This window comes from Aspergillus niger (assembly GCF_000002855.4).
Source record: "Aspergillus niger supercontig An09".
NCBI classification, from domain to species: Eukaryota; Fungi; Ascomycota; class Eurotiomycetes; order Eurotiales; family Aspergillaceae; genus Aspergillus; species Aspergillus niger.
Window position 1 is genome coordinate 1,554,192 of NT_166525.1, and position 25,219 is coordinate 1,579,410.

Sequence of the window (25,219 nt, forward strand, 5' to 3'; positions counted from 1 at the left end):
AAAAAACAAGAGCAATCAACAACTGCTAACCTCCCGGTAATCATAACTCATCAATCGCAGTCCAGCGAAGCTCACCACACGACACGACCTAGAAATCACCCCCAAAGTCATCGCCACCGAAATCCCCTCCACCAAAATCACCACCACCAAAATCACCCGGAGGCGGACCATCAAAATCATGTCCGAGATCCTCAACAGCATCCGCCAACAATAAGCCACCCAGCAAACCACCCCCAACACCTAACGCCGCAGCCCCCGCAGTTCCCATGCCATTATGTCGCCGCTGCGGCGCCTGCTGCTGTGGATAATAGCCACCCTGTGCCGGATACGAAGGATAACCATACCCCGCCTGCTGTGGAGGATACCCACCGTATCCGGCCTGAGGATACCCATAGGCTGCTTGCTGCGGTGGCCGACTGTAACTCGCACCACCACCACCATTGCTGCTGCTACCGCCAGAGTGTCTTCCCATTAACTTGCCCAAAAAGCCCCTGCTCCGCTCCTGTTTGGGTGCGGGTGATGTTGATGGTCCCTGGGGGGACTGCACGCGGGAGTTCTCAGCATAGTAATCGGACGCAGCTCCAGATTGTGCCTGTGCTGGTGGTACCGGACTTCTGCGACGAGCTCGGGCTTCTTCTTCAGCCTGTAACTGAGCAGCTAAGCGGGCATCGCTCTCTAACGTAGAATCCGGTTGGCTATTGTACGGATTTCTTGAGCCCAGCGGTTTCTTGTCGCCGGCGGCCGCTGAAGCAGGTCGATCACCAGGACCTGAGGCATCGTATGACGGCGGTGGCCCGCTGGGTGGTCTCTGCGAGTCTTCCATGTAGGTTGGTCCTTCGGGACGCTCCCATTGCGATCTGCCGGTGCGTAGATCTACATAGAACCTTTATGGCAGGCGTTAGTTTCGGCTTACAGGCAAACACATGTATCCGCAACTTTTTGGGTGGGGGGGATGATGTCTCGGCGGAGACGTAAGTTAGGGGCTTACCATTGCTTATATCGGTCGTCGAATTGGGCTTTCCATCCTTCAGGGACTGAAGGAGGCGGGGGCCCGGAGGGAGGAGCAAATGACATCTGTGGTGGTTTGACGATCAAATATGCAGAGATGGGGTCTGGAAATGGGTCGGCTAAGGCTTGAGCGCTGCCAACACAGTTGAAGTAGCAAGTTTATAATGGCCAAAGAGTTGGAATTCGTGAGACATATATGTAGTGCCGACTAGAATCTAAGGTACGGATATCGAAGTAAAGCCACCCAGCAATGCCCCGTGGCGCTGCTCAGCCACGTGATGTAATTGGCCGGCACACCGTTGACATCATTCATCATGGAGGAATGACTTTCCTGCCGCAGGAAGCTGAGGGCCAGTGATAGGATCAGCGTTCTCCCAACCGATTTCGCCAGGCCCAGACTAAATACCGTCAACTTCTCGGATGTTTGCATCGATGGTGCCACTGGGCGGCCACCAGAAGTCTTCCTCGAGTTCCTCTTCTACTTCTTCTAGGGCCGTTTTGAATCCAGCGAAATGGATAACATTCGAGCCGGTCTTCCATTCCGTGTCAGTGTCCCCGACTAATTCAATGACCTCAGTATTCGGTGGCATAGAACCTGGTGGTGATACAACATGATGTAACCTGCGCTTGAATTCGTCGGGTACATCGCCAACGAGATTAACGGCATTTGTCCTGCCATATGCAAGAGGCTCTGCAAGCCCATCTCGTGTTCTTTTGTTCTGATAGCGCCGCTTGTTCCGAATATGTGCGAGCTTGATCTGCGCGTTAACATCCTGCTGGGACGCTGTATCTAACCCGATCCTGCATTCCGGGGGCGGACCTTCAAGTTGCCGTAGCTGCACCTCTTCCTTCAAGCGGGCTTGTGCAATCTCACACTCAGGGATGTTTTCTGGACGAGCCCAGGCTGCAAAGGGGCCATCATAGTATGGTCCTTGTCCAACTCCGAATATCGGGTGCCTGGTGAGCTTCCCGGACTCCAGGAGATCTGCACCTGCCTTAATACCTGACTCGGGGTTAGATACATGCCCATCAGGACGCATCTGCAATTGAGGCTGTAACGACGAAGGCTTGAACTCCATAGAAAGACCCCCATTGCTTGTAAAGGGGCCGGGTGATAAGAGATGGACGCCCCCAGCAGCATCGCCGACCAACAGATTGGACTTATCGTTGGAAAAGGCACCGCACATAATCTCCTCGTCAAATCTGGCCGTATCTTGGACGAGCACATCTTCCGGGGCTCTAAGAATATCCCATCTCTTTAAAACTCCGTCGGAGGACCCAGTGTAGAACTCGTCAATCCGATCACCCCATAGAGACAAACGGACACCAACATCGGCTTGCTCCCTGCTGATTGTTTCATCTATCTGATTTAGGGGCTCTCCGTGTTGGAGCTTGTGAAGAATTCGGTCTGGGCGTCGATGGTCCCAAACATAGGTAATTCCATCAGTGCAGCTGGCTGTCACGTAACTTGGGTTCATGGGGCAAATATGGGCGTCGTTGATATCTAGCGCCGGACACTCAAACTCCATGGTGCAGACTTTCGATGACAAGGGTTGATACATTCGGACTAGGGATCTGGTATCCTTGTAAGCCTTGTTGGCAGGGCCATGACCTATCGATGTTGCTGCTGCAAACATTGGCAAGGTGGGATGCCATTTAATGTCAAACATGTTCTGAGAGTTTGGGGAAAATTGCATAGGTGTTATTGATGCCTCGCCTATTCGCCAGCCTGCCAACAGACCTGTCTGCAGTGTACCGTCACCCTTTTCACACATCCCGGCAAGCAGAATATTTCCGGTTTCCTTAATGGTTCCCCATGCTAAAGAAGTAGGTACCAGCTCTCTGTCCTTTTTGGATCGCGCCCTAGGCAGCTCTAGGAGATTGTGAGTTGACTCTGCCAATGTCCAAAGCCCTATTGAGCGTGTGCCGGTTGCGAGCAAATTCCGTTCATAAAGGGAGCGAGCCATAACCTCCACCTTGGAGTCATGCTGAAGAGTTTTGCGGCACGATATATCTCGACCGGAAGCATTCCATATCTTCACTGTATTGTCGTAGCTAGCAGTAAAGAGTGCATCTTCCCACCACTCGACGGAAGTAACGCTCATCCAGAGACGGGGATCATGAAGAGTCCGGCTTGCTGCGGTCCTACCTGGGGGCCGAAGGACATAATGGTCTGGCATTTCCATCAAAATATTGTTGACAACATCACCAACAACTAGATTATTATTTCGGTTATATTGCATATTATGCTCGTCACATTGTGCTGTCGCGCCTGCGGCAAATTTCGTGCCATCAGGTGCCCAAGCCAGGACAATCACATCATTCGAGGCATCTCTCCAAGTTTTTGCAAGCCTAAAACCTTCGTTGATAGTGGAATGAAGCTGACGGTTTACACGATGCCCCAGCTCACGGCGCTGCAAGATTTTGTTCAACGACCCACTCATCTCTACGCATCCTGACCCCGATGCGGTAGCTTTTATAACACAAGGGTTGGATGGAAGGCAGCCTCTTCTTGCATCAGCAATAAATGAGTCTATATCAGTAGGTCCACGCCGTCTGAGCACCAGAGCGGAGGGTAGGACCCTGGACAACCCCCAAAGCTGATCTTCAGAAAAGAGCAATGGACTATGTTGAGAAGTGTCCTGGGCTAACCCCAAAATTTTCTTTACCAGGCGTCTGGCTTGTCGTTTTTGCTTGTCTTTTTGGTTAGGTGCCATCACTTCTAGAAGCCATTTATGGCTATCATCTATTCCCTCGATTCCCTGAGTGGATATGATCTGCGCAAGCTCACATACCCACCAAATCTTCTCAGAGCCCCTCTGTGAGATATCATAGATATGAGCAGCCTGGATAACCTGATCCGAAAGCGCGATTTCCATCTTCTCGTATTTCTGAAAGCCGTAGAACGAGAACAAGTCCAAGACAGCTGCCGTTTCGGTTCTGTCAAAGTCAACATGGAGAATCTTATCGGCCAGCGGCGGCTTGCTCAGATACTTCAAGGCGTACTCTGATGGGCTACGCACTGATGAGTAGCAAGCACGCTCCGATACAATCAAATCATCTAGAGTTGAGAACGACGACTTGAGAATCTGGACATGAGGTGCAGAATAGATGACATGGGCCTGCTCATTTCGATCATGAGAGCATGACGAAGTTTTTGGTTCAGCTGCAATGTTAGGAAACCGGGGCTGTCGGGATGTGGTAGGAGACGGCCTGGCAGAGCTTTCGCTGACTTCTTCATCGGAGCCGAACCCCAAGTAGTTGGTCTTATCGTAATAGTTGTTCGGGCCTGTCCTTGCACGCCTAGAGCGTCGGTTACTAGATATTCTATGTCCATCTCCAGGTGACGATGCAGTATTTTGCCTATCCTGCTGGGGAAAGTACAAGGGATCCGGTGTTTGCGGTGTGCTGGATGTCATGCGTTGCTCGCCAGTGATCACTGGTGATGATCTAGCTTCAACACGCGTCTTAGACGTCTTAGGCCGCCGGTCACGCTTTTTGACGCTTTTCTGAATATCCTCCCCAATACTGGAGCAATCTTCTGGGGCAAGGTTTTGATCACTGCGACTTCCAGCTGGAGGTCCTCGTATTTGGTGGGAGGGGCCTCTCATAAATTGCAAAAGGAGAAGCCGGGCTTCCTCATCAGATTCCTCTGGCGCGTGTATACGGGGCATTATGCGCAGATAACTTGTCTCCAACTAGGTATACCAAACCAAGACAACTGAGTTTGCGGGCACATGTCGATCAATGGATCTGTCAATGAGTGCCAGCACTGGAATTGAATCAGACTGGGAAGTATTTGGGATGAGGTATTTGCCGTAGCGCTAGCATGAGGGGTCAACAGTCAGCGGAGAGCCGGTGAATGGCTTATTCTAACACAAATGGGATTCTGACGGCCTGGCGGGGAACAAACACTATATGAGGGGAAGGACTAGAACTCTCCCCAGCATGATTACATAAGTCCAGCAGGGGCTCACACAGCTTCGAATAGTCATCACTCGTACAGACCTCACTTGGGCCTCACCTGAGCCTCACTTTTGAGGGTGGCAGTAGAAGAACATAGTAGAATATATCCTGCATGTCGATTGCGACGCGCGAACGCGCTGGATAAGTGCTCTATATTCTTGTAAAAGGCAGGCGGTCTGGCGGCAACGGATTAGGCGCGTTAGGGTCAGCCACGCAATCGAGCCGCGGTTCCGTATCGAGTAGATAGTAGCTTCATACCTAGTAAATGGCACAAAGTAGTAGAGTGTTCTAATGTTCTCTACCGATGCTACTAGCCGGAGCCTTTACACGGTCGACGGGACTAAACCCCAAGGGCTCAGGCCAAACTTCTTCTTTCACTGAATGATGAGCCTACAGCCACTACAGCGGGATGCCATGATCACGTATCCATCATCAACCGATCAATCTATTAGTGCGATCAAATAGGGATCAGGTCCGATCAGAAAGGCTTAGTACTGCATATATTGCAAAAACTAGACATCTCGATTCCTCAGATCGGCCAAAAAGAAAGAAGAAGAAGAAGAACGCTGTGCCGAAGCAAATAAGAGTACATTTGGGTACGGAGCATATCCAAATCATTGACAAAAAAGCGGTGGTCTGGCTCAAGGCACACGGTGATGGAAATCAGTAAGTATAAATCTCTGGTTCAAAGTCATACTGATTCTTTGGCAATGGTGCTAGATGAGTTTCTTCTCCAGTTTTTACTTGGAAATTGCTCGGTTCCTCTTCCGTAGAGAGACCATAAGGTCATAAAGAACATCCTTGAATGCAAACAAGAACGCTGCAGTAATGGCGCTCTGTGTGACCTTCGGCCCAATGCCTGTCATGTGATGTTAGCTGAAGTTTGCATGGATCCCCAATTGTCAATACTTTACCTCTGTACAGACCCACAAAACCCTCTTCTTTAACAATTCTCTTCAAACTCCCGTTCAAACTTTCTTTAGGACCATCTTTACTGGCAACATGCATGCGGCTCTTCACTGTGATATAAGGATAGGTAATCGAAGTTGCCAGTATCTTACCAAGAGCCCCAAGATAGAACGCATCCTTTGGCGTCATACGTCTACGACGCTCCAGAATATTCTTCAGCTGTTCAAAGATTGTGTACTGTAGGATCGGGTTGATAACCAATATAAGAGCCGGAAGAACACCAGCAAAGAGGGCCTTGGGCCCCTCCTGCCGGAGCAAGTCCATCAATGTACTGATTGTGGATGCCCGCGACTTCTTGGAGGGAGCCCCTGGCAATGTTTCTTGCTCCGACTCGGACTTGCGGGCTGTCATTCTAGTGTTTACAACCCATATTGGGTTTGTGATGAGGACTGTCGCACTCCCAGCGATGGCCCCCGCGATCATTGACTCCGACGTTGTGAGCTTCTTTGAGGACCGCCCAGCCCGCGCAGCCGCCTTTTCGAAAGCCGAGCGCGTCCATTCGTACCAGTAGTAGTAGACGAAGTTCGTGACACTGATGCCAAAAAGCGCAGATTCAAGGCCGGAATAGAGCCCCGAAACCCCCTCTCGTTGAATGATGCGGCGTATAGCGTCGTACGTCGTGGAATGGGCACGCTTGGACTCGACTTGCGCTCTCGTTGAGAGGGTTATCAGCGGGTAACTACAACATATGGGATGTCAACGTTGATTTCATTAACGGGAGGTGTTGCCGCACGTCAAGAGCATCGACAGAATACCGCCTCCAGCGCCCGCCAATGCATGTGCCATGTTGTCACTTTGCTGGACTGCAGCGGATACCGCAACCGCCTTCTTTTGCCCTTCGATATTAGATTGAGACATGATTGATAGCGCGGTGGTTCTCTTTTCCTAGCGGGAATAGGTGCGTCAAGAAAGCCGGCCGATATTGTACTATGACGGTGCACGTAAATCGGTACCTCGGATCCTTATAGATGCGATACGAATTGCTTTGACAAGTGAGTATGAACAAGACGGTAAGTGGAACTAGCGACAATTCAATAAATTTGCCCGAGAGGGTCGCAAGGAATGACTGCAGAAAAGGAAGAAAGGGGTAGATATGTAGGCCTTGAGACGAATGGAGTAGGGACTGTTTCGATGTCGGGTGCGAGAAAGACTCGGCTCTGGATTGGGGGTGATGGTTTACATGACGTTTGCCGAAGCCTGTGCCTCGGCTGATGGGAGACCCTCATCAGCTGATCGGATCAACGCTCATGCCATATGAAATTTAGCTGAATTATTGGGGATGCTCCGTCCTCCTGGGTCAATTATTGGGGAGAAAAAAACAATATAAACTAAGGGACTGATGTTTACCGGTAAATGGCAGATCCGCTTCACGTGTTTCATCTACCCTTGTAATACTCATCCTCCACATTTCAATCGAACTCTTTGATACAATAGCAAGTATCTAGAATAAGAGTCCTTTGCTTTCCAGATCAAGCGGATCGTATTAGTATCTACTATTCTAACAATAACTAGATATAGGTCTAGAGCCCAGTCACAGTTGAAGAGTGAGAGGGACTACCTAGGCATGAAGGCATCAGAAACTGCTAGGGAAGGCATGTATGGCATGTGACATTCCTGCGCAGAGTACATTTGGTCTATTAAATCCTCGCACAAAACAACCTATTCGCGACAAACGAACCTTGTTCACTTGTTACCTACCAAAATTCGACATATGAATTAGCTAGAGCAAGACAATGTGTCCTAGATAAATGAAAGTGTAAATCCGACACAGTTGCCATTAGTCAAGGATAAGAAGCGTTAGCAAGTACTCTACATATCCTACAACTTTTTTTCCACCATAACGGTAAAGTCCGAGTAAATGAAGCGGGAAAGCGAGTAAGCTCTGATTTTGATTTGCCAGATAACCATATTCACTAAGTATCATCAACTTCTGCATTAATTGACCCAGACATAATCACGCAACGGATCCAACTAAAGAAAACTCAACGAACCAGATAGAAAATGCTTCGAGTTAGGGAAAGGCCACGAGCAAGACAATAGTGACAGGAAAAGATAGGGAGGGGATGATAGATGACCGAGAGGAGGAAAGGGAAAACCTGACACAAAATTATCCATAGTGCACCATGTATAAGACGAAACGAAAGCCTTCTAAAGCATAAAAAAGAAAACTACTCCCGGTGACCATTACCAGCATAGAACATTTGAGATAATGCTGGCATTCGAGAAAGACTGCCCGGCAGCAGGGTGCAGCAGGTAGCCTCCCTCATCGCTCCTCTTCTTTAATCACCAAATTTTCACACAGTCTCAATATGGCGTAATGCAACGCGGGATTAGGATCATCAATAGTCTAGCAGCAGCCGCCCGCGGAGCCGGATTGAACGCCCTGGCCTTGGCCAACCTGCACAGTTGGCTTGTTGTTGACAGTCGCAGTGCCCATGCGTTCCTTGATCTGCCTCGCCATTGTCAAAAAAGCCTGCTCGACATTCGAAGCGTTCTTCGCCGAGGTTTCCAAGAACGGGATCCCAAGGCTGTCGGCGAATTCCTAAACCAACAACACATTGCGTCAATCACCCACTCTGCCAGAAATAAAGAGTCCCACACCAAGGTCTGGCCACATACCTTAGCCACTGTGTATTCCACGACCTTTTTGTCTTCCATATCGCTCTTGTTTCCGACAAGGAGCTTATTGACACCTTCAGTGGCGTAGCGATCAATCTCTTGAAGCCACTGCTTCACATTGTTGAAAGAGTCCATGTCGGTAACATCGTAGACGACACAGATGCCATGGGCACCACGGTAGTAAGACGACGTGATTGTCCGGAAACGTTCCTGGCCTGCAGTATCCCACTAGAGCGCCCGTTAGTTAAGCCAGGTGAGCGACTGTTGTGAACGGGGCTGCCTTACGATCTGGAGTTTCACCGTCTTTCCATCCAGCTCGATGGTACGAATTTTCTGTATTGGAACGTTAGATGTGGATCTATGACGCAGTTCACTGCTAGCAGCTGTGATGAATAATGAGAGGCCAGATACGTACGAAGTCAACTCCGATGGTGGAGATGTAGCTCTCCGTATAGGTATCGTCGGCAAAACGTAGGAGCAAGCACGACTTTCCGACACCAGAGTCTCCGATGAGGAGCAACTTGAAAAGATAATCGTATCTAGCCAAATCATTAGCATATGGATCGATACGCACACAGAGGGCCGCGCCGGCCAAGTAAAGCATGGGGGAGACGGAGGATCGTGGAGGCTCTAATAGCGATTCAAATTAGCACGAAAAACAAGAAACAAGAAATTTGTGGATGAAAAGACGTAGTGCCATCATGGCAAGGGGGGAGAATCGCCAGAACCTGATGAGCTGTAGGCCAAATACAGACGATCAAGGGCACTTACCACTCGGGGTTCATGATGGAGCACTTGGACGGCACGTCAACGTAGGCGAAATTAAGAGAGTTGTTTGATGAAAAGGTGGAGAGCTGAAGTTACAGGACAAAGGTATTAGGCGTGGCAACAAGCCGATGTAGTAAACGATACTTGAGTGTCTACTTAATGAGATGACCGAGCGGTCTCTTGAAATGGCGGTTGCGTTGCTGACTGCAGGAGAGCAGGCGAGCCCAACGTGCAGGTTCCAATAATGGCGCTAGTCTGTCTCCTGCCTAGTGTGGACCTCCTGGGTGGGAATGACCGTTTCACGCTCGCCCGCCCCAGACCCATGACCCAAGTCAGTCTAATGCACCAATCAGAGACACTAACAGCCACATGCAAATGCAAATAAATAGATACTACTAGGGACGGGCCTATCTAGTAGATAGTACTCAGTCCTACTGGGTTGTACAATGTGCATTCCGGTTTTAACAGGTCTAGGTGACTGGGTACCACCCCTTTCCTCTAGGTAACATATCTGTGGTTTTCCCGGAAAGAACGATGCAAACTGGTACTCATGTCGACTAGCTATATAGTACCAAGTAGTGCCGGCCCTCTCCCGTCACATGTGCAAGCCAGAGAAGCACCGGAACACCAAGTGTTTCACCTTCGCCTCTCTAGACGAAAGACATTCCGTCATGCATCAAGACGACTACAAGTCAGATGTTTAGCTTTTATGAAGCTCTAGTACTCAGATGATTCACAAATGGCAGGTATCTTGATCACAAGGCACCATATTCACCTATTGGAACACACAACTGTCAAAAACATTTGCCTTCGCCCAAGAGGATCAAGCGTAGCCATGGCCCCGAAGCCACTCTAAGACCTGCTTCTCATCTCTTTCCTTGTAGCGTGCATTCGTTCGGATGCTATCAGCAACGATTACCAGGGCGCGATCGTACGCACCAGTGTCCTTCTCCCGGAAAAACGAAGCAATATCGGCTGCGATATCGTGGTTCGCGAATTTGGACAGTCCCATACGCACAAACCGCTCGAAAACGACATTGTTCGCTGACAAGCGAGTTTCAACGGCCGCCCAATTCTCTTTCATATAATCCCATAGAAGGTGGCGAGTCGAGGGATTCGTAGCCATTGAAGCCGCGCCATTGTGAATATCCTGGATGGCAACCTTGTCTGAGAAAACAAAATCTAAGTAATCCTTTACCAGCTCAGCATCTTTAGTACGTCCAAGAGCTCCTAAGCAAATCTCCTTGCCGTCAACGGAGTCGGTCTTGAGATACTCTTGCTTTACAGCATTGTATTCTTCACGACCGCCCTCTGAAATCACGATACTAAAGATCACTGAGCGGAGGTTGGTATGCACAGCATCCTTATCGCTGCCTGATTTCCAAAGCTCAAATCGTCGTTCGGCCTCGGATATTATGCTAGCAAAAAGTTAGATTTGCAAGAAAAGCGTACAACATCTCCTAATAGACCCACTCGTTGTGGCCCGCACGGCCAGCCATTCCGATTAGAAGCTTACGGAGCTGGATAGTGAGATAGTCATCCTCCGAGCTAAATTCCCAGCCGATTTTGTTAGCAGCAGGGGATGAAAGCTCGAGGGCAAACTTCTTGAGTCCTGCTGCTACCGACTCATTCAGGGCGAACACAGAGCGTAAGTTCGCAATAGTGGAAGAGATTTGGGACCAGACCCTATGCAAGTCGTTAAGAACCAACCATGAAGCATAAGGATTGTTGAAACCCGAGAACGAATGAAGGACATCATAATTAGTTACTCACAAATAATTCTTCTCGCCCTTGAAACCCTCTAAGAGAGCCAATAGAGCAGCAGTGGATCCGTCGCCAGAAACAGCTAGGGCAGCGGCATCGCCAATCAATCCAATCTTATCCTCGGTGCTCAGCAGTTCCAGAGACTGAGCGAGTTTCGCCAGCCGATCAGCAGGGTAATTGGTTCGGTAAAAGCCAGACAGGTCTTTGTTCAGCTTGTAATAGGAATCTTGTCCGAGCCCCCAAATTGTATCTTCCTTGGAAACAAGAGCACCGGGTTTTACGTCGGCCATCTTAGGTCCTGATTTTACACCAAGGGGAATCCACCAGGCCGTCTCATCTTCCTCGGGCTTAACATCACCCGTCGACAAGAAGCGGCTTTGACGAACACTGAGTTGGCCGGCTTGCTCGGTTACGGTGACAACAGGGAAGCCAATCTTGCGAATCCAGGGATCCTTCGTAATGAAGTCAGAATAGTAGTCCAGTCTGTACAACGAGATAACTCACCATAAAGCTAGTAACATCCTGATTAGACGCTTTGCTGAGAGCGCTCCAAAGATCATTAGTGGTGGCATTACCTGAAGTTGTCAGTAATTAGCAAGCCCGATTCCCTATACGTCTTCGATGTGTACTTGCCATATGCATGAGCTTTGAGATATGCGGCTACTCCACGCAGGAATGTTTCCCGGCCAAGATGATCACTTAGCATCCGAATGACCGAGCTTCCTTTGAGGTAGCTGATATGATCAAAAATTTGATCGACTTCGAGAGCGTTCCTCACGGGCACCTCGATCGGGTGGGAAGCTCGCAGTGAATCGAGTTGAAATGCTTGTTGGACACTCTCAGCCTATGCAAAAGTCAATATTCTGCCACACAGGACTGCATTTACCTCGAGAATTGCGTACGACAAACTGAGACCAGATGTTCCATTCTATTTGCAAGAAAATCGTCAGCTTTTCTGGTTCTGTAAGCGCCTGGGGCCATCGGATACCTGGATAGAAATGATCCACAGCAAGCCAGCCAACCCATGTTGCAAAGCCCTCATTGAGCCACAACTCATTCCACCAATCCATCGTTACGAGGTTTCCAAACCATTGGTGCGCCAATTCTAGATTACACCCGTTAAGAAGGAACAAGGCCGCTCAGATTGGAAGGGACGACAAACCATGCGCGACGACATATGCAATACGATTCTTGTATCTGGTGTCTGACTTGCCCTCATCGAAAAGAACAGCAGTCGTTCGGTAGGTAACAAGCCCCCAGTTCTCCATGGCACCCATAGCCTAGATTATTTGCGGTTAGCATATTCGCTTCGTGTGCAACAGGATCAATTTCCGTACAAATTCATGGACAGCAAGGAGATCCGCCTTAGGCAACGGATACTCGATCTCAAAGATTTCAGAGAAGTAATCGACTGTACGATGGGCACATTCCAAAGCAAAGCGAGCCTGCTCCTTGAGGCCCTTGGTCGTATACACGCGAACAGGTATGCTCTTGCCTTGGTATTTGCGTTGAGTCATTGCCTCAACATATTCAAAGTCACCGACTGCCCATGCCAGAAGCTGAACGGAGGATCTCCAAAGTTAGCGCCGAGGATCATAAGCAAGTAATCGTGCATACTGACGTAAGTACTCATAACAGGTGTAGTTTCAAAAGAGACCAACTTGAGCTCTGGCCTGCTGCCGCTCCTCTCAGACTTGATAGGCATGTTGCTAAGGGCTGTTTGACCTCGGGGAACCTCGATCTCGAAGTCGAATGTGGCCTTCAAATTCGGTTCATCAAAGCAAGGGAAGGCCCTACGAGCATCACAAGATTCGAATTGGGTACTAAGCATGTAATAGGAATCTCCGTCCTTGGGAGTATCGTCGGTCGGATCCACCACCGGCTTGTACTTGGAGCGGGAAAATCCAGCCATGGCATTGTTCATTATACCGGTGAAATTGATTGACAGGACAACATCTGCGGGGAGTATTTCTTCTGCAAAGGTAAAGGTGACTCTTTCCGATTTGGTGTCGTAAGCGATATTAGATGCCTTTGCCAGCTTGGTCCCTAAGTGCAACCAATTTGTCAAACTCAACATTCGATCATGGATTACAAATGGATCAGGAGAAATTGGAGTGTGGCTCTGTCACTAACCGTCATTTCCAAAAACTTCGGCATCCTGGACTTCGATTTCCTTCGAGTTCAACACGATCTCTTTTGTGGGACGGTTGACCTTGGAATCGATTTTGACGGTACCCTTATAACCCCATGAGCCACCGAACTGAAGGTCAAACAAAGACACATTGTAATGAACAGGCTTGACCCTGCCAGCGATTGTTAGAGAAACACCAACAGATGGGTGCACGATACTCAGCTGTTGGCGATCGGTAACTTACACGTCCGGGAGGATATCTCTGTCCTTAGATGCCATTGCGCGGATTTCAGATGAACAGTGCCTTACAGAAACGGGTGACAATACAGCAGGTTTGACCCTACGGGTAGACTGTAGGTATGTCGAGTAGGGCAATCCGGAAAGGGAGCGGGAGCGTGACGAAGAGATGAAGGAGGGGCAGAAAGAAGTGCTGGTGGAGGAGGAGGAGGAGGAGGGGCAGAGGTGGGAAGCTGGTCGGACCGGACGATAAATTGGAGATTGACCACGGACTGCATGAGCATTCATACCACCACGTCGGGTTGACGCGATGCATCTTCTTCCCCACATTTTTTAGGACGGAGCCAAGTCTGCCTACCTACGGTTACTCTCGGAGCAGCTCATTAGTTATTGTAGTACACCGTCGTAGCAATACGAAGTGTAGCTGATTAATCTTCAGGTTACGAAGCAGACTTTCTTTGACCACAAGGGAGCTCAGAGTAGATAAAAGGGTAGGTATCCAAAAAAAAAAAAAAAAAAAAAAAAAGACCTAGACAGGAAGGTTAGTATTATAGAATTGAGAGAAGTGAGATAGTAGTAAGGAATGCGAGGATGAATTGATAAGGAAATAAAGAGAAAAGGGAAGAGAATAGCAACTGCTAGATAGGCCTTTGGTTCATGAGGAATCGAAGGTAGGGAACGGAGCTCCGGCGGAGCTCGGACCCTCCCTGCTGGAACCGAATCCAACAATGTGGATACATGCCTAGATAGACCTTTCCATTCTAACTTTCATGACACCCGACGCACTCTTGGGTTGACGCACTCGCTTCCTTTTAGTGCAAGCATGGTCGATTCCGATGAAGAGTACATAGGAGAAATCTCTGAGGATGAGGATGAAAACAATCTTCTACCAGGGTCTCGCGGAGAGACTACGTCCGCATCCCGCTCCAAGAGGAGAAAGCACCGTGGAGGCGCAGAATGGGAGGTCTCGAGAACATGGGAAACCTTAGTTGAAGGTGCCGACGGTACAATCAGCTCTACAGTTGAAGGGCTTCTCGAGGCTGGGAAAAGGAAAAGGTAGGGTGTACTTTCAAGCCGAGTTAGTCTCAGTTTTGATAACGGTTCGAGCTGAGTTCCATGTCTTCGCGCTTGCAGGCTCCTCAGAGATACGACTCCTTTACAACGGGGTATAATCCGTCATCTCATCTTGATTATAGATCTGTCACAATCTATGACCGAGAAAGATCTCCGACCGACACGTTACTTATTGTCCTTACGGTATGCACAAGAGTTCGTGAGGGAATTTTTCGAGCAAAATCCCATCTCTCAACTCGGCGTTCTTGGCCTCAAAGATGGACTGGCGGTCAGAGTCAGTGATATGAGTGGAAACCCTACTGAGCATATTAGTGCCATCCAATCACTGCGAGACCAGGATCCGAAAGGTCTTCCTAGTCTGCAAAATGGCTTCGAAATGGCTCGTGGTGCCTTGTTGTATGTCTTTTCCACGGTAGCGTCGTACACACTCAATGATAAGGTGGACTAATTTGTCTTGCAACAGCCATACTCCAAGCCATGGCACCCGTGAGATCTTCGTCATTTTTGGCTCCCTCCTTTCCTCTGATCCCGGTGATATTCACCAAACAATTACTACGCTTATAAATGATAAAATACGTGTTGGAATCGTGGGCCTTGCTGCTCAAGTGGCAATCTGTCGCGAAATTTGTGGCAAGACTAACGGGGGCGACGATACCACATACGGTGTAGCACTCAATGAACAACATTTCCGTGACCTTGTGATGAATGTGACAACACCACCAGCCACATACTCTCAGAAGCAGTCCACAAGCTCTCTCTTGATGATGGGTTTTCCATCACGAACCGTTGAGGCTTACCCTTCACTTTGTGCATGCCATTCCAAGCCTTCTCGTGGGGGCTATCTGTGCTCACGGTGCAACAGCAAGGTTTGTGGTCTCCCTGCCGAGTGTCCTTCCTGTGGTCTTACTTTGATTCTTTCAACCCATCTTGCTCGGTCGTATCACCATCTGTTTCCCCTTATGAACTGGGTGGAAGTTTCGTGGCAACACGCTTCACGCAGTAGTGTCTGTTTCGCTTGTGGGATATCCTTTCCATCAGTACCACCCAAGGAGCAGTGGCATACTACAGAGGGACAAACAAAGGGAATAAGCGTAAGCAGCCGCTATGAATGTACTGTTTGCAGAAACCATTTTTGCATTGACTGTGACCTTTTCGCTCATGAGGTTGTGCACAACTGCCCTGGCTGCCAAAGCAAGATGATAGTTGCCACGAGTTCTGAGCCCTCTCAGGACCACGAAGCTCTAGACAGGATGGATACCTCTGCATGATCATATGGTTGATTCGAATAAAATATCAATATAATGACCACGGGGCTTACTTCTCGACCGGTTGGATAGATGCCCCCGCCATCGCTCTCGCTAGCGCGACGAGTTTGTTATCAATCAAGCTGTCAAACTAACCAACAGTCCAACACAGTGACATAGGGCCCGAGGCGGACTATATATGCTCTAATTATTATCAGTCGAGATGTCGGTGCGAATAAGGCCATCAAATTCTGTAGAGTATGTCTATGCCACCTAACTAGAAAGGATATCTTCTGGAATATGTTAAGCATGATGGAACGGTTCTTCGACATGGTGGAGTTGCGACCACGAAATAGCAAATATGACAATTTACAGATTATTCCAGACGCTCCAATCCATCGCTTCCGACTCCTCCCAATTGATTGACAAGGAGCTATGATAGAAAAATATTGTCAAACGGAGTAGTTATTGCTGGATAGGAAAGATCATCCATGCTGCTAACCCCGATAGGTCCGAGTTTTAGCGGGAACCCCGCCAAAGGACCCCAGTGTACGTCACAGCCTACCTAGTAAAGCTATCTAAACTATTTCCTAATCTTCAATCTGCATGGACCTCGGTTAATCTTGGTCCCGGGCGCCCTTATAACGGACTCCCCCGTTGGCATCATTCACGAGGAAGTTGAGCAGCAGAGAAACAGCAACAGATTGCACAGTAGAAGCAGTCACTCTGTTCGAGACACCGGGAGAATTCTCGCCTTCGTTTCGAGTGCCAGAGGCCGCGCAACATATTCCTGAACCTGCATGACCCCTCGAATAAGCCCACTAGGTAGTTTGAGAGCCTGGAGCAGTCTGTCACAGGATGTCAGAGCTACAGTCCTCAGATATCGAGCTATTTGAAAGGTTGAGCTCATATCCCTTCGGTTCGGATCGTGAGTTTGCAGTTGGGCTCTCCATCATACTAGGCCATCCGGAATCACCTGCATCGGAAGAGGAAATCAATCGCAGTGATGACCTTACACTACAAGCTAAATGCTTCTACTTCTCAAGGTATACATAAATTCTGTATCCACCTGCGACCCCCGGTATCATAGCATATGCATACGCCATTTCATGATAATATACAAGTACGTGGTGCTGATTTCTGTTATCGTGCCTTGTTGTTCTCAGGAAAGAAAAGCTCACGCCACCACTCGATTTCTCGACCTACAAAGCTTGGTTGGAATCAGCATCAACATCTAAGTCAGCCGACCTTTCATCACCAGGCCCTACAGTGGACGTTCCAAAGTCTCAAGAGGAGCCTACATATCCTTCATCCTTCGCTCATATAGTCGAACTCATCACGACCGGTCAACCAATCCCTGGAATCCAACAAATTCCAGACACCGTCTTGACAGGCCATGACAAACCGAGCGAGAAGCCAGAAAGGCGGAAACCATGGGAGAAAGGGATAGCTAGCAAATGACGGGATTTAAGTGCTCAGCGATAAATCCATGGGCTGCAACTGTCCGGGACCTGAAAATCTACATTGCCAATGGGTGGCTTCTGATGAAGTCCAGAGTTATGGTCAGCATGCAAATATCATTATTTCTGCAAATCGCAGGGTTGTGAAGGATAACAAGCTTCGGACAAATGAGCGGCTGGTATGATACATCAGTTCATAATAAAAATATCATCCCGACGACTAGTAGGTGAATTAGAAGTGTTCGTTCTCGTAAACCAATCTCCTGACCTGCACTAGAATCTCCAGCAACTTCATAGGAACTGTAGTTTTTGAGTCCGTTTTTGATACGTTTTTCGCTTGCTCGAATTTCCCCCCTCACGTTCTTCTGTCCTCATCTTCCTTTCCTCTCAATGCACCTGTAAAAGAAGAGGAGTCGCCATGAGGGCGTAAGTCGTTTAGCTCCTGCACAATGACTAGAATGGCGTGTATGAAGAAATATGTCAGACAACTTCACGTTGTCGAAACACGCTTCGAGATCCCAGATCCTGGTATATGGGGTGCTCGGTGCCTACCCTGGTCGAATTGAAAACGATACCTTTTGTGAATAAACAAGCATATGGCTAGAAAACGAAGTGTAAAAGTACATCCTCGAAAACCTTCAGCGAAACGGTGGATAGTTGGGATTCCACTGGTTTCCTCGGCTGAAACGGCCTCCATGCTGTCCAGCAATCGGGAATCTGTCCTCATTAAAATTACCGTAGCGACTGACTGGCATCCCAGAACCTGGTCCTGGGCGAGTTGTATGGGAGGGATTGCAGCAGAGCATAGCCACACGTGAACCAAACTTGGAACCCCGCAGAGATACCATATGTTTCCTTCGTAGATACGAGGTTAGGCCTGTGCAATGCCATAATGAAGGGAAGACTGTACCGAATATGGCTGGCAACCAGCTCACGCTGATGTGGTGCAGCATTCATCAAGATCCATTGGATTAGATAATTTCCATACTGATCCCCAGCAACTACTTCATGTCAGAAACCTTCCGTTTAGGCTAAGAAGGGTATACGCATCAGACTTACTGTCAATCAGAGGCATTCTCGGACGGTCAGTTCGGCCGGTGCAGACTCGAGCAAGGTAGCGGTCCAGAAACTCTGTACCCCCTATTTTCAAACATTTCTCTACAATCTTGGAGGCAAACTGATCCATGCTATAATCCACAGACCAAATGACAATGTGCTCTATTGCACGAGTTTTATCCTGAGGAGCACCATGCTCACAGATATGTTGGATACACCAGTTTCCGAATTGACCGTGTGCAAGCATATCAATCTTTGCTAGCACTTCTTCAATCGCTGGACGCTGTAGACTTTGTCAGCACATTTCCTCATGCAATTCATTAAAGCCTCAAGTAGAATATGCCAGATATTCAGGGATCCAATTCCTGGGAGGTGTAACAATCGAGAGGACGATAGGACTAGAGGGATGATTTGTTGAATAGGAATGACCGTGGTAGGAATTGACGTATAAGAAAACCAAGTACCTTCTCATCCTCAACGCAATTTTCGAAGATATTCTGGACTACCAAGCTTCCTGTCTCACCTAAGGCGACTTCATGCCACATGCCACGCAGTGCTTCGTTTACTTTGGTCATTATCTGGGGTGGCTCCCCACTCCAACGTAATTCGAAGAGTTTTTGCCAGACATGGCAGGCATACCGGTGAATGACAGTTTCTGGGATTCTGCGTAGAAGCTCATGAACCATTATTGCCTTATGTTCTTCGGGAACACAATCAAAGGCTTTCTGTATGACGTGACAGCCAAACGGATCCATACTGAGGCTTAAAGTATTTCCCTTGATCGCATTGGCGATTGACACGACTTGCTCTGGGGTTCCGTGTTCGAAACATCGTTGCACTAGAAAGTTGCCAAAACGATTGACCATCAGGGGATAGGCTTGGTGTACTATGGCCTCTATAATATCATATTTCTGCTCTGTGGTCCCTACTTTCAACTTCTGTTGCAGGAATATTGACGCTTGTTGATCATTGTTGCAAACGATCTTGTCAACGATATATCTCCAATCACAAGAAACATTCCTGTCAAGGAGCCGGCGGTAGTTGATTGGTTCGAGGGGCGAGATGTATGTTTGGTGGGTACTACCTCCCACCTGGCAACATAAGCCTGGTACTTTAACAAGTTCATTCGAGCTCCTACTCACCACGGAAGTTGGCCACTGCGTCGCACTAGCGTTGGAAGCAGTGAACTCAGTCGCCGTGGGTGAAAGTGGTGTCCCAACAGGTCGCTGATGATATTGAGGGATGGGGAATAGACCGACATGTTGGTATGTGTTTTTGGATCTATTCACAGGGGACCTCGGACCATGGGATTCAGAAGAGCTGGGACTAAATGCACTCCAAGCAGAGCTTTGTGTTTGAAAAAATGGTCCAGTGCGGCTGGCTTGAGTGATTGAACGGCGTGGCGCAAGCCCGGGTTCTTCGAGGAATCTCACCTGTTCTTCAGGAACTTTTGTGTCGAAGGCGTAAACCCCACTTGATGGCCCTGATAACACACGATGGGATCGAAAAGCGTCGTGTCCAGCTACGCTGGGATTCGTGCTCGAGTTACCCCAAAATCGATTCGCATCTCCCCCGAGTGAGCTACCACTTGGAAAAGACATAGGCTCGCCATATGATCTTTCAGCAATGGGGGCACTAAGAGCCGTACTACACGCTTGCTGCGTGGGAGGATTCCAGTACCCCCGAGCTCTATTGTATGCTCCGGCGGAGAGTGCATCGGACATATCTGATTGCGAATCATCCTGAGCATTCCACTCAGCTTGCAACTGACTATATGTTGGGTTGGATGAATTAAGGGCGCTCTGGAGAGTACTTATCGTTTGTTCTGTGACTTCTCCATTGAAGTCGGTTTCAGAGGGTGGCCCAAGTGCCTGGTCCAAGGTATGTTTAATCACGCGTGTCTGGGCCAGTTCCTGCTCCTGGAGGGCAATCTTAGAATTAGCGACAAGCAATTCTTGCTTTAAACGTAGTACCTCGCACATATCGACCGATACGGTGTCTGTTTTTCCAACATCTACCGAGTGCGGTACACCCCTAGGTCGCTGAATACTTGAGGCTGTAATCAGCCCTGAATCATCTCCTGAAAGAATCCTGTGGTGGGGAAACGTGTGAGTGTGTGTTCTGAGCAAATCCTGCCTGTCCGGTAATGTTGCAACGATCTCTTGATCTGCAGGATACTTCAGAGTAGTCGACTGCGGCTTAGGCGAGAGCTTTGCTAGGAGTTTTTCCATCTCGGAGTGCCCAGAAGAAGTGAAATTGCTTAGATGTTCCAGCTTCTGCTTCTAGGATTGTGAGTGACTTGACTTCCTTGAGAGTTCCAGCATATCTGACCTTGTTCGACAGGGGGTTTTTCTTGTCACTTCCAGAGACCTGACGATCTCCAATTTTGGAGGATACTGTACAATCTGAAGGGCTGTTCGAAACATTCGAATGCTTAAGGCCCTAGAAATTTGTCAAGGCTATTTAGACAACATGTCTCGGGTTGTTCTAAGATGTATTCATTCAATTACTTACTGATGATTCACATTCAGCATATAGCGTGGGTGTTGTAGCACTCGTGCCACTATCAATAATACCATCTTCACATTGCTTGCATCCCGGTTTGATGGGGGCATCAGAGTGCGAAGACATTTTTGGATAGTAAGTTGAGAGCACTGCCACAAAAGTTACGGTTTGCAAGCGTCGGCAACACAAAGCTTTGCAGGACAATAGTCGAAAGCACACTGGTGAGCGAATAATGCGACCTGTACGCAATCCAAATCCTCCGCAAGTAATTGAAGGCTGAATATGAAGCGGATAGCTAACAAATGACTGTAAGTGGGGAGGTACGTTCAACTGTTTGCGGGATAATTCAGAAGGCAAATAGTAGTAAATACAAGGAAATCAAGATCCAAATCCCGAATAAACGCATTATAAGGCCTGCATCAAGGAGTTGCAATCAAGGAAAGAGCGACGAGGACCCCATTGCGGGTGTAGCAAGGATGATAGAAATTTGGGAACTGGAAGCCCTGGGCGAGATTTTATCTCCGAGGCACCGTTTGGTGCATTTATCTTCTACTTCTGGCAAATTTATCATGAAATATAGGTTTGCTAGAAACAGTGACTGCCTTAAATGGTTCACACAAGATAATGTTTGAAAGGAAATCAAGCAACAACTTTTGTCTTGGTTTAGGCTCTGTGACTAATGCTATGGCTAAAGATTGCTTTGGTAATTTGTGTCATTGGACAAAGACAAGCGAGATTGACATTGGTAATGATCCTGGTCCACGGCTATAGTAGGCCGCAAATTCCCAAAATATGCAGTAGTGAAGGTTGCTTAGAAAGAAAAGAGAAGAAAACGTGTACTGGTCGTGATATGAGCGGCTGTCCATGGCTAGCGAGGAGACCAAAATCAAGTGTTTCAGACCCCTTTATTTCTTTAAATGTCCAAGGCTAGTGGAACATTGCATCCAGGTTCTGTGGTCCAATAGCAACGTATCGCTTTTTTCGTTTATGTTGGAACTATTGGGAACCAGGACATACCCGGTACGCTACTTGACTGTTTTAAGACACCTACTATCCAGCTCAATAATGAGTCTATTATCTATTGCCTTAGCAGTAACCGTATATATGTTTATTCTCTTACCAAAGTTGTTGGTTTTATAGATGATAACAGCATAGAGCGTTGATAGGATTCGAACAATCTCATACTAACCAAGATTGACATTGATAGCTAGATACTTACTCTGCTATGTAAGAGCAAATTATAATTATATGGAGCGAAAATGTGTTATCTCAGTACCACTCATCTTTCAAGTTAGAGAACTACTACTGAGAGGGAACGAGCATATATAATGGTGTGAAGCTACTGACATATCCTCCACGAACTCCAGAACTCTTATTAATATATCATAGCATGCTAAGAAAGCTGTTGTATTGGATCAACCACGCAATGATAAATCTAGAGACAAGAGAGTTGCAGGTGTCCTCGAAGATATCGTGGAGCCAGAAGCTTAAAGGTTCCGGCAACACGAACCATCTCTGTTAGAGCCTGCAAAGGCCAGGATCCCGCCTTTCTCAGTTCTTTGCATCTGAGTGACGAGAAGAAGACATGTGATACTATCTGCAATGAAGTGAGGAATAGGTCTGCAGAACTACAACCTCCCATATAGTCCCAAAGTATTAGTACCAATTTGTAGCAACTTGTCTGTGTTAGGGACTGCAGGAGAGGATGAAGCAGCTGTTTCGAAAAATAATTAGATGGAGAAAAAGGTTGACAGGAAGTTTCTAGTTTTCCCGAGTCTGCCTGTAATTACTTTGGGAGGCTTGTTATCGTATAAGTATTCTATACTAAGTAAGTACTAACTAGTAGTTAGCTAGCTACTTGACTAGTTGATTGGTTAGTTGGTTATTGATGCAAGGCCTGTCCTGTCATTAGTCAGTTAACTATACATGTTTACGTTATGCAGGTGTAACGAAAACCTTGCCTATTTCGTCCGTTTTATCGGACGGACTACCTACTAAACCAGTCTAAGTAAGTTCCGACTTACTTACTCCGTTACAACCTTAGTAAACTGGATGTAACATCCCGCCCGAGCAGCGTGTTCCGAATACTCAGTGTTTATTCGTCAATAGGGATTCGTCATCTAGAAAACTGCAAACGTTACCCTGCAGCACCGAACTGCTGCTACCCACGTACTTGCCCGCCCGTCCATCCTGACATACCCCGATTCACGCAAGCTCACAAAACATCACGTCCAGCTTCCTTTATTGAGCCCCAAAAGCCAATTTGTGCTTGTCACCGCTCAAGACGACTGGAGGGCACAACTGTCGTTCTCAATCGCCATACAAGAATCTGCTTCCATGGTAAAGTGGCATTACATTAACTTGCTTGAAGCCGGCTAACAGGACCGGCTAATTATCTAGGTCGTCGATCTTGAGAAATTAGGACATGACCACAACAACTGTGACCGGCACTGGGAGACGCTCTTCTATACGACTACCAGACCTTCAAGTACCGGCGACTTCATCCATCTCGCAACAAATGACCAGTCCGATAGACAAGTTCCCGCCTTTCATTGATGAAGCACCTGAGCCTACGAGCGAACCAAGAGAAGCGCACTCCCATTCGGTTAGATATGCGGCGACAGATCGCTGGGAGCCACGGAAGCAACCCCAATCTTCACGGGATAGCAGACATCCTACACTGAATTCGAAAAGAAGATCAAGGAAAAGTATCAGTGATGCCATCAGCACAATTAGAACGCGCAACGGCAGTGTTAGCGCCAATGCACAGGAGTTGGCTGAGGCCCTTAGAGCTCCGATATCATACAAGCTGATAGTAAGATTGTTGGATTCTCATGGATGTTTTCCCACCATATTGCTTACTCCGGGTTAGGTTCTCTGCCTCATATGGTACATGACCTCCGCTCTGACGAATACCTCATCGAAGTCTATCTTAAATGCCCTTCCAAAACCAATAACGCTTACGATCGTACAATTTGCCTTCGTAGCATTCTGGTGCTTGGTCCTAACCTATTTATCCACAGTGCTACCCTGGCTGAAAGATAGCATACCGGCCCTCAGGAACGGGATCCGTCCTCCGTCCCGTGATGTTGTCATGACAGCTCTGCCTTTGGCAGTGTTCCAGTTAGCCGGCCATATACTTAGCTCTATGGCTACCTCACAGATTCCCGTCTCACTCGTCCACACAATCAAGGGACTGTCACCCCTGTTCACAGTTCTGGCGTATCGGGTCTTCTTCCGAATTCGATATGCCAAAGCAACATATCTTTCTCTTGTCCCATTGACTTTAGGTGTGATGCTCGCTTGCTCGACAGGCTTTTCCACAAACCTCTTCGGCATACTATGTGCGTTAATTGCCGCATTGGTCTTCGTCTCGCAGAATATATTCTCAAAGAAGCTTTTCAATGAAGCGTCCCGTGCAGAGTCAGAAGCAGAACCGTCGAGCCGACGAAAATTGGATAAGTTGAACTTGCTCTACTATTGTTCCGGATTAGCCTTCATTCTCACACTACCTATCTGGTTCATAAGTGAAGGATATCCTTTGATTTCCGATATTATACAGGATGGCGCCATCTCGTTGTCGGGAAATAGAGGCTCACTGGATCATGGCGCTCTCTTCCTTGAATTCGTATTCAACGGAGTGTCGCACTTCGCACAGAACATACTGGCATTTGTTCTCTTGTCTATGATATCACCAGTTTCTTACTCCGTCGCATCTTTGGTGAAAAGAGTTTTCGTGATTGTTGTTGCGATCGTGTGGTTTGGAAGCTCAACGACATCCATTCAAGGTTTTGGAATCGCTCTTACCTTTATTGGACTCTACCTCTACGATCGCAATAGCCACGATGATCTAGCGGACCAGAGAGCAAATGCTGATCATTTCCGCACAAGGGAAACTGTCCTTCCATTGAACGCCCAGACTGCAGGCAAAGTTTGGGACTCAAATGGCTATGGCGCTTCGGCAAGCAAGCTCTCTTACTATCAGTCACCAGATGGCCCTACCTCGCATGCAAGTACACCTAAGAAAGAAGATGATGACCAGGGCCGTGTCCGTCCCAGAGGAGGCAGTAGCTCCCGGGTGTGGCTACCTCCTGGCACAAAGCAAGAGACCACTTGGAAGGCGAATGATTCCTAGGTCTCTCATCTCTTGGATGTCATCTTCATTGTCTTTGTTCTAAAACATCCGCTGTCTGATTATCTTTTGAATTTCGAATGTAGCATATTACCATGGTCTCTAGTGAGGTGGCATCAATATTGTAACAGACGCATTCTCTGACCAATCTGAAGCTATGCATGCCTAAGCATATCTTCAGCTTGCATAGTTATATCAGCCTCATTGATAAGCAAAGTTGGGCTATAGTGCTGGAAAACGAGTATACATGTCGATACCCGGCGAAAGTTATGCTAAGGATGAGTTG

At 48.0% G+C, this 25,219-nt stretch overlaps 9 protein-coding genes across 9 annotated transcripts; 3 read left to right on the forward strand and 6 right to left on the reverse strand.

The window, feature by feature from the left end:
• Window positions 1-88: 88 nt before the first annotated feature.
• On the reverse strand, window positions 89-1,074 carry An09g06760 (uncharacterized protein; the record flags this gene model as incomplete). Its single annotated transcript, XM_001393954.1, has 2 exons — window positions 89-884; window positions 989-1,074. 2 exons carry the CDS (start codon window positions 1,072-1,074, stop codon window positions 89-91), a joined length of 882 nt encoding a protein of 293 aa, XP_001393991.1.
• A 332-nt stretch (window positions 1,075-1,406) lies between these two features.
• An09g06770 (uncharacterized protein) lies at window positions 1,407-5,088 on the reverse strand (the record flags this gene model as incomplete). The annotated part of the gene is made up of 2 exons (XM_001393955.3): window positions 1,407-4,695; window positions 5,033-5,088. The coding sequence occupies 2 exons, from the start codon at window positions 5,086-5,088 to the stop codon at window positions 1,407-1,409; spliced, it is 3,345 nt and encodes a 1,114-aa protein (XP_001393992.3).
• Window positions 5,089-5,714: 626 nt separating this feature from the next.
• On the reverse strand, window positions 5,715-6,801 carry An09g06780 (uncharacterized protein; the record flags this gene model as incomplete). The annotated part of the gene is made up of 3 exons (XM_001393956.3): window positions 5,715-5,833; window positions 5,889-6,622; window positions 6,677-6,801. 3 exons carry the CDS (start codon window positions 6,799-6,801, stop codon window positions 5,715-5,717), a joined length of 978 nt encoding a protein of 325 aa, XP_001393993.1.
• Window positions 6,802-8,290: 1,489 nt separating this feature from the next.
• sgrB (secretion related GTPase srgB-Aspergillus niger) lies at window positions 8,291-9,347 on the reverse strand (the record flags this gene model as incomplete). Its single annotated transcript, XM_001393957.3, has 5 exons — window positions 8,291-8,485; window positions 8,563-8,790; window positions 8,848-8,895; window positions 8,978-9,101; window positions 9,337-9,347. 5 exons carry the CDS (start codon window positions 9,345-9,347, stop codon window positions 8,291-8,293), a joined length of 606 nt encoding a protein of 201 aa, XP_001393994.1.
• Window positions 9,348-10,153: 806 nt separating this feature from the next.
• On the reverse strand, window positions 10,154-13,504 carry An09g06800 (uncharacterized protein; the record flags this gene model as incomplete). The annotated part of the gene is made up of 12 exons (XM_059749913.1): window positions 10,154-10,748; window positions 10,804-11,016; window positions 11,104-11,546; window positions 11,599-11,668; window positions 11,724-11,938; window positions 11,997-12,022; window positions 12,083-12,199; window positions 12,257-12,374; window positions 12,432-12,653; window positions 12,716-13,140; window positions 13,228-13,397; window positions 13,470-13,504. 12 exons carry the CDS (start codon window positions 13,502-13,504, stop codon window positions 10,154-10,156), a joined length of 2,649 nt encoding a protein of 882 aa, XP_059601483.1.
• A 781-nt stretch (window positions 13,505-14,285) lies between these two features.
• On the forward strand, window positions 14,286-15,804 carry An09g06810 (uncharacterized protein; the record flags this gene model as incomplete). Its single annotated transcript, XM_001393959.3, has 3 exons — window positions 14,286-14,518; window positions 14,597-14,932; window positions 15,000-15,804. The coding sequence occupies 3 exons, from the start codon at window positions 14,286-14,288 to the stop codon at window positions 15,802-15,804; spliced, it is 1,374 nt and encodes a 457-aa protein (XP_001393996.1).
• Window positions 15,805-16,638: 834 nt separating this feature from the next.
• An09g06820 (uncharacterized protein) lies at window positions 16,639-17,241 on the forward strand (the record flags this gene model as incomplete). Its single annotated transcript, XM_001393960.3, has 2 exons — window positions 16,639-16,826; window positions 16,947-17,241. The coding sequence occupies 2 exons, from the start codon at window positions 16,639-16,641 to the stop codon at window positions 17,239-17,241; spliced, it is 483 nt and encodes a 160-aa protein (XP_001393997.1).
• A 637-nt stretch (window positions 17,242-17,878) lies between these two features.
• On the reverse strand, window positions 17,879-20,927 carry An09g06830 (uncharacterized protein; the record flags this gene model as incomplete). The annotated part of the gene is made up of 8 exons (XM_059749914.1): window positions 17,879-17,938; window positions 17,990-18,095; window positions 18,151-18,241; window positions 18,300-18,579; window positions 18,761-19,401; window positions 19,465-20,578; window positions 20,628-20,738; window positions 20,811-20,927. The coding sequence occupies 8 exons, from the start codon at window positions 20,925-20,927 to the stop codon at window positions 17,879-17,881; spliced, it is 2,520 nt and encodes an 839-aa protein (XP_059601484.1).
• Window positions 20,928-23,138: 2,211 nt separating this feature from the next.
• Window positions 23,139-24,936, forward strand: An09g06840 (uncharacterized protein; the record flags this gene model as incomplete). Its single annotated transcript, XM_059749915.1, has 3 exons — window positions 23,139-23,141; window positions 23,224-23,616; window positions 23,674-24,936. The coding sequence occupies 3 exons, from the start codon at window positions 23,139-23,141 to the stop codon at window positions 24,934-24,936; spliced, it is 1,659 nt and encodes a 552-aa protein (XP_059601485.1).
• Between the last annotated feature and the right edge of the window lie 283 nt (window positions 24,937-25,219).